This window comes from Mesoplodon densirostris, chromosome 5, assembly GCF_025265405.1.
Source record: "Mesoplodon densirostris isolate mMesDen1 chromosome 5, mMesDen1 primary haplotype, whole genome shotgun sequence".
NCBI classification, from domain to species: Eukaryota; Metazoa; Chordata; class Mammalia; order Artiodactyla; family Ziphiidae; genus Mesoplodon; species Mesoplodon densirostris.
Genome location: NC_082665.1, coordinates 19,453,196 through 19,466,693, shown reverse-complemented (window position 1 = coordinate 19,466,693; position 13,498 = coordinate 19,453,196). Strand labels below are relative to the sequence as shown.

Sequence of the window (13,498 nt, the reverse complement as noted above, 5' to 3'; positions counted from 1 at the left end):
TAAATCTATGAAATGTTTTATCAGTATAGAATAGTGGAATGTTGAATGTCAAATTTAGCACAACTGTATTTAGAAGACAATTGTTCAATTAAAAACTAGAAACCTATTGTATTATAGTTGCTTCTGAGGTTTTTAATTCTTCAAGTTTAGGTCTGTTGGAACTCCCGTTTGGTGATACAATAGGTTTGATGTAAATGGATGAGATTTTTAAATGTTTTATTCTCTTAATGCGTTTCTTTACTCCCAGTCTTTAAAATTATCTGAGACCTTCAAAGTTGCACAACTCCATCAAGTCCACTAAAAATAGTGTATAAAGTAGAATTTTTAAGGATAATAAATTTATAGCATGAACAAATTTTAGACCTGCTGTTTTATAGTGAGCATTAATTTTGAAATTTAGGTTTAAAAAATATCTTATACCAAAATAAAACTTAAATTTAAAGGGGGTTTCTAATAATACTTATAAATAGGTATTGTAAAATGTTTCCATGAATGTGGTTTCAAGGATATTCCCTATAATTAAGAATAACTGCTCTGTGAATTAATAGTAGCTGTTGTGTGGTGCTCCTATCCAGTCCAGTGTAATGTAATCCGGCTGAGTCCCCCTGCTGGTCAACAGTGGAAGTACAGACAGATAAGGTTGCTCATTCCAAATTCTTGTCTTTTCTCTCTACCTGCGAAGAATACCTGTCTGAGTGTTTTTATTAAAGACTTGGTAAACGGTTTTTCTTAAAATGCTGAATTAATTAAAGATTTTACGTGAATATTATTAGTTCATTAGCTAAGAATGTTACTCCCGTTTTCATCTAGCAGAAAATCTATCTAAGAGAACCACTTTCTTGAACTTGCATTTCAGACAGGGGTTGGCAAACTATGACCCATGGACCAAATCTGGTCTGCCACTTGATTTTCTATGACCCACGAGCTACGAATGGTTTTTACATATAAACATTGCAGTCTATTTGATAATAGGGAACCCTAACATTGAACCCCCAAATAAGAGAAATGTTATCCTTCCAAAGAATTCCATTCTTCTAATTAGTAGACCTGTATTACAAGACTTTATTATTATTATATTTTTAATTCATTGATAAAAATTTTTGAAAATTTGTTTTCTCTTTTGTTATGTAAGTACTTACTTAATATCCTCGATTTTACCTCTTTGCCCACAAAGCCTAAAATATTTGCCATGTGGACCTTTACAGAAAAAGTTTGCCAACGTTTGATTTAGAAGGTATACAATGTCAGCAAGTGAGAATCAAAACTGAGAAAAAGGAATTAAGCTCAAACTCATTTTTATATGAATCTGTATCATACCCTATTAATTCTTGCATTAACAATATATACTTGTTCTTTTGCAGAAGAAACCTCCTTCCAGTAAGTATACTTTCTTAATGCATGCCTTCCCCCATATCAACTACTTTTTTGTTCATCATCCGTTTAAAGTCAAAAGTGGGAAGTTGGGTTGTTTGTGTGGGTTTAATTCTATGGGCGGTGACTCAAATTCATCAAGGAACACATCCCACCTCATGCCTCATGCCAACTTGTCAACGATGTTTAGTTACCTAGTGAAGAAATATAGTCACTAATTTGACTTTGTATGCACTTCCATAGTACTACTTGAAAAACTTTTTTTCTGTGTTTTGCTAAATTTAAAATGTTCAAATAAATTTTTCCCTAACAGTCATTTTTACATTTAATTGAATACCAAATATCTGTCCAACCCTGTCCTAGGGACTGATAACAGAGCAGTGAATAAAATAGACCAAAAAACCCCTCTGCCCCATGGAGCTTGCATTCTCGTAGAGTAAGGCAGAAAGTAAACAATTACATGAGCGCAACAGTATGTCAGATTGTGATAAGTATTATGGAGAAAGATAAAGCAGGTAAGAGAACAGAGAATGCGCAGGGGAGGAGTGGAGATTGCCCTTGTAAATAGGTGGTTAGAGAGGGCCTCACTGATGAGGGGACGTCTGAGAAAGGCCTGAAGGAGCTGAGGGAGTGAGATATGCAGATAAGCAGAGGGGAGAGAACAAAGGGAAAGATCTGGAAGCTAGGGGTGCCTGGAGTATCTGAGGAACAACAAGGGGACCAGTGCTGGTTGGAACAGAGTGAGAACAATGCAGGGAGGAGATGAGTGAACACAAGTAGTGTAGTGGGGGCCAGATTATATGGAGTCTGTTCCAGGCAGTTGTGAGGAGTTTGGCTTTGGTTATGAGTAAGATGGGACATCATTGGAGGACCTTGAACAGAGGGGTAGCATCTTATTTAATTCTTAGAAGCTCACACTGACTGCTCTGTTGAGAATGAACTGTAAGGTGACAGAGGGTGGGAGAAGCAGGGAGAACAGTTAGGAAACTACTAACTAATCTAATCGAGAAGATGGCGTTTGGTCCCAAAGTGATGGTGTAAGAAGTGATGAGAAGTGATAGGATTCTGGATATATTTTGAACAGTTTGCTGGTTGGTTGGATGTGGGCTGTGAGAAGAAGAGAGAAATCAAAGGTGGCTCCAAGGCTCTAGGAAAGATGAAGTTACTATTTACTGAAGTGCGAAAGGTTTCAGGAGGAGCATGTTTGAGAGTGGTGGTGGAGGTAGGTAGCGAGGTCTGTCTGGAGTGCTTTGAAATTTCAATATTTGAGATGCCTATTATACTGCCAAGTAGAGATACTTAGTGAGTAACTGAATATATGAATCTGGAGTTTGGGGAAACATCTTAACTAGAGTTAGAAATTTAGGAGTCATTGGTACATGAGATCTGGATAAGATCACCAGAGTCTCCAGTGTATTTGCAGTTGAACTGTGCCTGTCCTTCTTGTATGGATGGAAATGGCAGACCCAACCTCGACTCTATGGGCATTCCCCTCTACTCTCAAATGCCATGCTTCGGAGACTTTGTCATCTCCTAAGTCTTTTGAAGACCAAGAAGATGGTCTTCATAATATCCCAGTGCAAGTCCAGGATGAGGTCCAAGTTAACAGGGCTAGCAGTAGCCAGGTCAGGAGTGAGTTCTGAAAAGCGGGGTAGCCTGATGGTGGTATGGCCAATCCCCCATCGCGCTCCAGGCAATTGTGAGGATTCCCACTTTTACTGAGTAAGATGGAAAGTGATTGGAGGGAGGGTTATGAACAGAGGAGAGACATCATCTTATATATGGAGAAAGGCTGGCAATGCTAGGGTGAGGGAGGTTATTATTCTTTCATTCAGTCCCTATTACTGTCTCCCTATTAACCCAGGGAGGTGATATCTTTATTCCTAGACACATCTTCCGTTTGTCAAATCCATGCTCCTCAAAATTTGTTGGACAATGAATTGGATGTTGTATTAGTCTGCTAGGGCTGCCTTAAAAGTGCCATCAACTGGTGGCTTAAACAACAGAAATTTATTTTCTCATAGTTCTGGAGGCTAGAAGTCCAGGCCTCTTTCTTTGACTTAAAGGTGGTGTTCTCCCTGTCTTCACAGGATCTTATGATTAAACATCCCTCTTTATGTTGAATTTCCTGTTCTTATAAGGATATCAGTCATATTGGATTAGGACCCACCCTAATTACTTCATTTTAACTTAATTACCTCTTTAAGGACCCTGTCTCTAAATACGGTCACATTCTGAGGTACTGGGAGATTGGGACTTGAACCTGTGACTGTTTGGTGGGGACACAGTTCAGCCCATAACAGGTAACTGGAACCATAGTCACCACATAAAACTTTTTCCATGGAAAAAATGAAATTTGAGATTATAATGACTAAACTTTCAAAATAGTAAATGTCAATGAGTTGAGTTAAAAGTTAGTAAGTCTCTGGTTTGCATATTCCGCAAAAGTCGTTAGTATCTAGCCCTAGGCTACAAGTAGACACACAGGGCTTCACACATATTGATATTTTGTTGCATGGTTTTCTCTATGAATACTGTCTATAAATATAAGAAATTCAGTTAGGATTTCTGGGGGCTTTTGTACCTTTTTTACTAAGATAAATGTTCATCTTCCTGTTGAGAAAATGTGTGGAAGTAACATTAACTAAAAGAAGATATATGTTTTAGAATTGGAAGCAATAATATAGTAAATGCTGTCTTTTATGTTCCACAAACAGGAAGAGTAGTTCTGCATCTAAAGCCATTGCAATGAGTGAAAATGTGAGTATTTTTAAAGCATATTTCACTTTTAATATACCTTGTACTAGTGTCTACCGCTGGTCTTTAGAAGGAGCTAAATAAATGTTAGCTCCTATCCCCTGTCTGGGAAGGCAGCTTTTGTAGAGCAGTGGGGCTTTACCATCCCATTATTTTCTCTCATGGTGTTTTCTATTATTAGTCGGCCTCCTTAGATCTGGCATTATCGGCTCCATTTTATAGATGAAGAAATTAGGACACACATTGTCACAGTATTACAATGGCCAAGCTGGGACCCAGGTACCTTGATTCTTTGTCAGCTTGACCAAGCAGATCACTTCCAGAGATCTGTGGTTCCAGGACTCTCCTGTGGTTATTCAAAGCACTGGGAAATTTTGAGGATATGGAATATCCTCTGCTTTTGCAGAAAGGAACATTTCAGAAATCCTTGAAAAGATGCAAGAATTATCTAATTCAGATGGTTAAGGGAACATGATTTAGATACTTGGACCCTTGTGTACTTTTGCATTTGTAAGCACTACATTGAAGCAGTAAATACCATCATTGCTCAGATTTTGTAGCTCTTTGGATGGTTATTCAGCCTTCTGGACTATTTTTCAGCAATACAGTGAGGGAAGAGAGGTTCCCGATGCTTTTAGAAGTCCAAGCCCTTTCTTGAGAAATGGAGCGCTACTTTCCTGAATTCCTTAGTACTCTGTGGCAGGGATTTGCTTAGATTTCCTTTCAGTAGAGCTTGGGGTGGGGCGTGTATTTTAAACACTTAAGTGACTCTGATGGACACTGACCTTTAAGACCTACATACTGTTCCATAGACTTTTTCTGCCAAAATTTTTAAAAATTGTCTACTGCAGAATCTATCATGGAAATCACTTTATTTTGTGGTTTACAATACCAAAGCATATTGTTCATTAATTAGCAGACAAGCAACATGTTAACTTTATATTTGCTCCTATAATTTGTAGAAAATATTCCTTGAGTGCGGAGTAAAATAATCTCACCTGACCAAACAGGAAGAGACACTTTGTGGCTGAGTCGGAAGAACAAAAGCTTCGCTCTTTTTCTTTGTCTTCTGCTCCATTGCCCTCATCAGCCAAGAGCAAGAGTGTCCAATTTGAATTCTGCCCTAGAGCAGGGTTTCTCAACATTGGCACTACTGACATGTTCTTCTAATTCTTATATAACAATTTATATAAGAAATGACAATTCTTCTAAGGCTTATATAACGAATTTTTTATAATTTCACATAATTCTTTGTTGTCCTGTACGTTGTAGGATGCTTAGGACCACCTGACTTCTACCTGCTAGATGCCAGTATCATCCCCCCAGCAAACAGGACTTCTCCTGTTCTAATTCCCACTCCTACCTGTTTACTCTTTAGGCAAAGTTTCAAGGATTTGTCTCCTGGTATTTAATTATTTAATTCCCCATAAAATAGATTTAATTAAATATACGCTGGTTTGTACCTGCAAGATTCTCATAGTGGATGTATCTTTGTATTCATAAGATTTCTATATTTCTTTAAATGTTAAGTAATACATCATATTTAAACTTGGTTTTTCTTTCTTTTCCTAGGATTTCAAGCACACAAAATCCTTTATAATTTAAAAGAATTCCACCTTTGCGATGCACCAAAACCACAGTTGTTGCACTATTAAAAGATTATAAAACTCTGCTTCGTCTTACATTTGCAAAGAGGTACATGAGGAGGTGAAATTGGTGTTTCATTATAATCTTTATGACTGCTACATCACTTGAAATTTTTATTTTACACAAATAGTTTTGTCAGCAGCTAAAATACAGTCTGGCTTCTTGTGTCTGGACAAATTTAAAGGAGTCAAAATACTTTGTAATATTCTGGGGCTTGTGAAATGTTAAATATCGTAACTTCTAGAGTAAGTTACTAAAAATATATCATACTGGTTGTGAAATTAATCCACAGAGCATGAAAATATAAGCTGTATGCACCCTCTGTGCAAGAGTCTGATTTAGAGGGTTCAGAAAATACTCTGACAGATGCAAAAGGAACCTCTGGTCTCATTTCTACCAGAATCCTCCTTTTCCCCCAATACAATCCTTATTCTGTTGCTCATCTATCACTAATATATTCACAGAAGGGAAGTGGCAGGAGGGGTCTTATACCCAAGGATTTGCACTTTTTGTTTACTTTCATGTCTGAGAACCAAAAGCAACATGAAGAAAAATGCCTAATGACCAGAGCTCACTCACCTGGTGTGTGTCGTTGATTTCTTCATTAAACATCAGTCTGAGAGTTAAACACAAACCCAAGTGTCTTATTTCACCCCCAGAGCTGCTTGTTGCTATTTCCTTCCCCTAAGACCCCTTTGAAGAGGATCAGTGACTTTGACATCAGAACTCGCCATTGGAACCAACACACATAACCCTACAGATACTTGTCCCTGCGTGATGGTGACTATCATCTCTCTGTCTCTAAAATTCGTGCAGTGAAATTTTGCATTGGGCCGAGTCCCTTGCTGTTACGGCCAGTGGTTTTCCAACCCTGCTTATGGCAAAGTCAGGGATATGGAGGGGAGGAGAGGTTGCCTGACAAGTAAAATGAGATGAAACAGCTCAGTGTGGCTCCTGGCACCTGGTGCTACGCTTGATACATAGAAAACACAGGAGAAATGAAATGAAAAATGGGTCCGATCATCTGGTTTCTAAACTGATAGATGACAAAGACCTCCAGCTAGTGTTACAAAGTGAAAATTCCAATGATCCATGTAATAGGGAGAGTAATTAGACTGTGTTAAAAGCATAATCATCCAGAATTTTTTTTTTTTTTTTTTTTTTTTTTTTTGGCGGTACGCGGGCCTCTCACTGCTGTGGCCTCTCCCGTTGCAGAGCACAGGCTCCAGACGCGCAGGCTCAGCGGCCATGGCTCACGGGCTCAGCCGCTCCTTGGCATGTGGGATCTTCCCGGACCGGGGCACGAACCCGTGTCCCCTGCATCGGCAGGCGGACTCTCAACCACTGCGCCACCAGGGAAGCCCCATCCAGAACTTATTTTGATTATTCGTTTCATATTGAAAAGACAGTATGGCTAGGGCATTTCCAGTTCCAGGCAAATCTAGATGAAAAGGTCCCTCACTACCTTTGACAACTTTGAACATGGTTAAACTGCTTTTAAAGGAGTCCACTCTTTTTGCCCAATAGGCAGAGCAAATCGCCAGGATTCACGGGACAGACAATTGGATTAAGTACTCACCAAATGCCGAATATGTGCCTGGACACCAGGTCACTGGGAAGATGCCTGTTGTCACACTGCCCCCACTTGTCTGTGACATTCAGTGATTCTCACCAGACCCCTTCCAACAGTTTCCGTAAAAGGGCCAGGTAGTAGATATTTTAAGACATGTAGGCCATATGGTCCCTGCCATAACTGCCTGTACTGTACTCAACTCTGCCATTTTTCATGTCATTGTATTGTAGATGAAAGCAGCCACAGACAATACTTTTAAAATGGTCATGTTTGTGTTCTTAAAACAGCAGGCACAGATAGGATCTGGCCCACATGCATAGTTTCCCAGCTCTTGGTGATGAAGCATGAAAAGAAAAAAAACAAAACTATCATTATAATTCTTAGAGCATTTTGATTTTGTTTTCGTGAAGTAAAATTGTTTTATAAAGGTTAGGGCGTTAGTATCTTTAATAGCAAGTTTTGTTTTAATTATTATCATTGTAACTAGATTTAATTTATTTTTACTTGGGGGTTTAACCTAACTAAATCTGGAACAACTGTTTTTCAATACAGCCTTGCAAAAAACTTCATCTCACAGGTGGTTTTGTCTGATTAAAGTCTACATTAATAAAAATAGCTGAACGTGTTCAATTTTTTAGCCCCATTTAATGGTGCAGGGGAAGAGTCACTTACCTATTGTTATTCAAAGAAACCCAGGAAACTAGTCCCTCTTACGGTCTGTAGCTAGAAGGCTAACGCTTTAGCTGCCTAAGATGAGAATCTCACCTCAGTCTGGGTGCCTGCCAACCTTTCCAATGCTGAAAAAATGCTCTGAAAGTAAAATGTCACAACTATTTATTGAACACTTTATATATGTCGTGGAAGTGGGGGGGGGATGGAGTTGAGGCTGTATAAAATCTCAAATTCACCTCAACGATCGTATAAAGAGGGCAATGTCGTCATTTTACAGATGAGGAAACTGAGATGAACTGAGTCTGACTGCCAAGTTTACAAAGCTGACAAGAGGCAGTGTCTATGGGACCCAGGTCTACCCACTGTTTTACACAAGATGTGTTTTCTCTGCCTCCAACATTCCTTCCTTTAAAATTCTCAAATTCTTCTCTCCTAGGACAGTTTCCCTTCACCCTGCCTAGTCTCACAGCCTGTGATGCTTTCTGCCTTCCCTTTGCCCCTACCCCAGGTAAATGCCATGGTGGATCATTTCATCCTCTCGCCACAGACACCCAAATCTTTAATCTTATTTTTTTCAAGATTGAAACTAACCACGATTTAAATTTAACCACCATTTAAATTATATTCTCTACCACTACCACCCTCCCTATCTCCGTTTTCAACCTCCCATTTATTCACAGACTCCATCATTAATTGGCACGATTGTCACTACTTTTTATCTTCGGCTACTATCTCACACCTTTTGTCTTCTGGTACCTTCCTCCCTCAAGTACCCCCTCTCTTAGTAGCATTTATTTATTTTTTTTATAATAACAAATGTTTGTGTTAGTTTTAGTTTTTACTTTTTTTAACATCTTTATTGGAGTATAATTGCTTTACAATGGTGTGTTACTTTCTGCTTATAACAAAGTGAATCAGTTATACATATACATATGTTCCCATATCTCTTCCTTGCGTCTCCCTCCCTATCCCACCCCTCTAGGTGGTCACAAACCACCTAGCTGATCTCCCTGTGCTATGCGGCTGCTTCCCACTAGCTATTTTACGTGTGGTAACCCCACTACTGGGCATATACCCTGAGAAAACCATAATTCAAAAAGAGTCATGTACCAAAATGTTCATTGCAGCTCTATTTACAATAGCCAGGACATGGAAGCAACCTAAGTGTCCATCAACAGATGAATGGATAAAGAAGATGTGGCACATATATACAATGGAATATTACTCAGCCATAAAAAGAAACGAAATTGAGTTATTTGTAGTGAGGTGGATGGACCTAGAGTCTGTCATACAGAGTGAAGTAAGTCAGAAAGAGAAAAATACCATATGCTAACACATATATATGGAATCTAAGAAAAAAAAAAGTCATGAAGAACCTAGGGGTAAGACGGGAATAAAGACACAGACCTACTAGAGAATAGACTTGAGGATATGGGGAGGGGAAGGGTAAGCTGGGACAAAGTGAGAGCGCGGCATGGACATATATACACTTAGTAGCACTTTTAATCTCTCCTGTCCTGAAGGCTCCTTTGCCCTCTAGTCTCCCCCTCACACACCCCATCAGTCTAACAGTTACTGCCAGATTACTCTCTTGGTCAACTCCCTTCTCCCTTTTCTCCCATCCCCTTGCTGAAAACCTTTCACTCTTTTCCTTTACATAGTCTCTCACCGAGGTCTAAACATTTTAGCCTGAAATTCAGGGCCTCCCCCCACGTACACACGTTGTCATATTGTCACACCTACCTGTTCAGCCACATGTTCCCCTGTTCCTCTTTAGTTGCCTCATGCACCCATCAAACTGAACTAAGGTCACTGTATCTCAACGACCCTTTTTTCTCCTCCTTTACCTGGAAAGCTGATTCTCCTAATCACAAGATATGTAGATTCTAGCAGGACATCTTTCAAATTCCACTTCTCTACGCAGCCTTCCCTTGTTCTCCCTTCTGGAAGAAGTTTCTTTCTTCTCTGAATTTCCATAGCACTTGGTTTTCTTATGGCACTTCTTGGTTTTATATTTCTTAATACAGTTATGTATGTACATCTCTGGCATCACCACCCATCTATTAATAGAAGCACTTTGAGAAAAGAGCCACGTTTTACATACATATTTATAAGCCCCAAAGTATTTAACTGTATCTAATGTGTAGTCAGTATCCAGTAAGTGCTAAATGAATTTTTTAAGATCAAAAGAGTACTTGTGAAAGGGCAATTTAAAGAGTATTTATTGATAAAATTTCTCCATAGATTTAGAATATTAACAGTGTATTTTGCAGTGTTATTATAATCCAGTTCATTTGTTATACAGTCACACAAATTAATGTTCCATGAATTAAGGCTGGACAGACATGACTTTCAGTCTACTCCTATTAGTTATTAGGCATCCATTTCCACACAGTTCTTAAAAAGATCTTAAAATATTTTTCTACTTTCAAGTAAGACATACTAGAGTATGTCTTTATACTAAGAAAATGTTCTCAAAACAAATGAATAGTGTCAACAAAGGACTTGTTTAACTTCTTTAAGACTGAGGGCAGATGGTTTTAAACCTCCATTTTATGATGTTTTCAACACTGAATGTGCTACACAGAAGTGCTTCTTAAAGATGGTGTAAAAATTGAGATTTTTTTATGACCTGTAGTTAGATTCCTAAAGTTGCCCCCTGCCATTTAACTTTTCATTCTCAAGCCTCCTTTCCTTCCAAATATTTAACTACCATGAATTATACTGAAGTTGCTGTAGGTCAAGAAACTTAGTTTTCTAAATTTTAGGATAACATAGAGCAAAAAGAATTAGAAGTTTTATACGTAAAGACATATTCATGTAACAGAATGTCAACTGGGATTTTTCCTGTTGCCTGAAGGCCGACAAGTACCTCATTTTCTAAAGAAACCCATAACTAATTTGGGTATAAATACCTGCTTTGATGTTCATGAAGAGACAGTTGTGCTACCCTGAAATTATTACCCTGGTCCTCTCTCCTTTACCCCACCACACAAAATCCATAAACTGAAGTGTGTAGGGATGGATTGGGGGTGGGGAGCAACGGAAAGAGACAGAGAATGAGTTGTCCAAGTCGTGTGAGTTTGTCAAAGTTGTGAGTTCTATTTCCCAACTCACCCCCAAGGCAAGTAAAGAGAATTTTAAAGAGAATCACCTGCAACAATTGAAGGCACATGCCAAGAAGCAAAGAGCTATCTGAGCAGAGTGAAAGGAGAGTTGGAAAAAGATATCAAGGTAGAGAGCAGGGGAAATGGTGAAGCACCTATCTTCCCATTGTGTCTCAGGGCAAGGATGTGTGAGTTTCCTGTGGTCAAGTAGGCATCTTTGAAAGGAGCTGGCCTTGAGCCTTCTTGCCAGTGTCTGAGAGCAAACATCTGAAACAAGTCTGTGAACTGTACCATTGAGGTGGGAGCTGAGGTGAGTTTGGAAGGGATGGGTCGGACCTCCCATTTAAGGTAATTTGCATAATGAGGAAACTTTCTAGCCCACAGAGCCTTCCAAGAACTCATACATTAAGAATCTAACCAGAGTAAGCATTTATAGGCCTGCCACACCAAGGGTAGCAACAATCAGAAACAAAATTCTACACTAAATGGATTTAAGTAAAAATTGCCTAGAACGGAAGCCCTCTTTGGTTATTGCTATTATTATTAAAGGGAGTACTAGACACGTAACAGGCAGGCACATGTCCATTTCCAGTTCCTGTACCTTTCCTCAACTCAAATATGCCCTTATAAGAACACCAGTCCATGGGCTTCCCTGGTGGCGCACTGGTTGAGAGTCCGCCTGCCGATGCAGGGAACACGGGTTCGTGCCCTGGTCCGGGAAGATTCCACATTCCACATGCCGCAGAGCAGCTGGGCCCGTGAGCCATGGCCACTGGGCCTGCGCATCCGGAGCCTGTGCTCCGCAACGGGAGAGGCCACAACAGTGAGAGGCCCGCGTACCGCAAAAAAAAAAAAAAAAAAAAAAAAAAGAACACCAGTCTTCTTACAAGGACACCGGTCAGACTAGATTCAAGCCCACCCTAATAACCTCATTTTAACTTAATTCCCTTTAAGGGTCCCAATCCCCAAATACAATCACATTGGGAGGTTTTGAGAGTTAGGGCTTCAACATATGAGTTTTAGGGGAACCCGGTTCAGCCCACACCACCAGGCAAGGGAGAAAAATGCCATTTTAAACAGCTAAGGGCTTCCCTGGTGGCGCAGTGGTTGAGAGTCCGCCTGCCGATGCAGGGGACACGGGTTCGTGCCCCGATCCCGGAGGATCCCACATGCCGCGGAGCGGCTGGGCCCGCGAGCCATGGCCGCGGAGCCTGTGTGTCCGGAGCCTGTGCTCCGCAACGGGAGAGGCCACAGCAGTGAGAGGCCCGCGTACAGCAAAAAATAAAAAAATAAAATAAAATAAACAGCTAAAATCCTAGAAGGTTGAGGTCATTTGTAATAACATATAAGGTGGTCCCAAATAATAAGTGCAGGACCACTTTCTTGTAGGCTGAAGTAAGAGATAAAAGCTGGAGTTTGCAAATTTGGGGAAGCCTTACCAGAAAGTTGAAGAGGCTATGAGGAAGACGGGGCAATGGTTAACATCCATGACTCAAAGCACCACTACAGCATTCAGTTGGAAAAAACAAGAGCATTTCTCTGGTCAAAATTTAGCTAAATGCATAGCCCTAAGATGCAGGGCATGAGCAGGATGCTTAACACAGTATTCTTGCAGAAAGCCACAGAGTCCTTCTGTTTACATAATGAAGAGATTGGGATGTTCAAGCAAACTCCAAGTAGTTGCGAGACAGACAAAAAAAAGTTTATGAAGATAATAGGTGTGAGATTATAAAAGGTAAAATTCAACTGAACTCTGAATGGGGGAGGGAAACAGGAACGGAAAGGGTCAGCCCCATCTCCACCTAGACTGGCAGGGTCGCTGTTGACCCCAGGCTGCTTGCCTGCCACAGGAGCGTGGAGTAGAGCCACTTCAGGGGAGGGGAGGTTAGACAAAGGAACAGATCAATGAGGCTTCCTTGGTTACCTTTCATGGTGCCCTAATGAAACATCGCATTCTGTTTCAACGTCTACAACTATTTAAAAGTAGTCCAACTGACCCGTCATTGCTTAGCTTCATTTGAAGAAAATTGGGCAGTTTCTTCCTACTCCTTTACCCTCCCCAATTCCATCTCTTCACCTCTTACTAATCACACCTATACCATTAGGGAATATTTGTGGATCTTTCGAAAAAGGTATTCCTCACCAGGCTGAGACTTCAGCTAGTATGGCATGCCATAGTAAAAATCTATTTCTCTTTTGAAGTGAGCTAACCTCGTAAGAAAGGCTGAATTTTTGACTTCACATTTTTAAAGAAAATCTCTAAAGCTTTACTAAAGACAGGTATTTACTGACACAAGTCAGAGAGATTGTCAGATAGAAAAAGGCACAGCTGTTTTTCCTGTTTTTAAAAAAGAATAATTAAAAACAGAAC

General features: G+C 39.9%; 1 protein-coding gene across 1 annotated transcript in view; it reads left to right on the top strand.

Moving 5' to 3' along the window:
• JAM2 (junctional adhesion molecule 2) overlaps nt 1-5,774 on the top strand; it is a 67,093-nt gene extending 61,319 nt beyond the window's left edge. Inside the window, exons 8-10 of the mRNA XM_060099778.1 lie at nt 1,362-1,377; nt 4,089-4,131; nt 5,701-5,774. Of these exons, the coding sequence (XP_059955761.1) occupies nt 1,362-1,377; nt 4,089-4,131; nt 5,701-5,733 (92 nt within the window). The 3' untranslated portion in view covers nt 5,734-5,774. The remainder of the gene's footprint in view (nt 1-1,361; nt 1,378-4,088; nt 4,132-5,700) is intronic.
• The last annotated feature ends 7,724 nt before the right edge of the window (nt 5,775-13,498 follow it).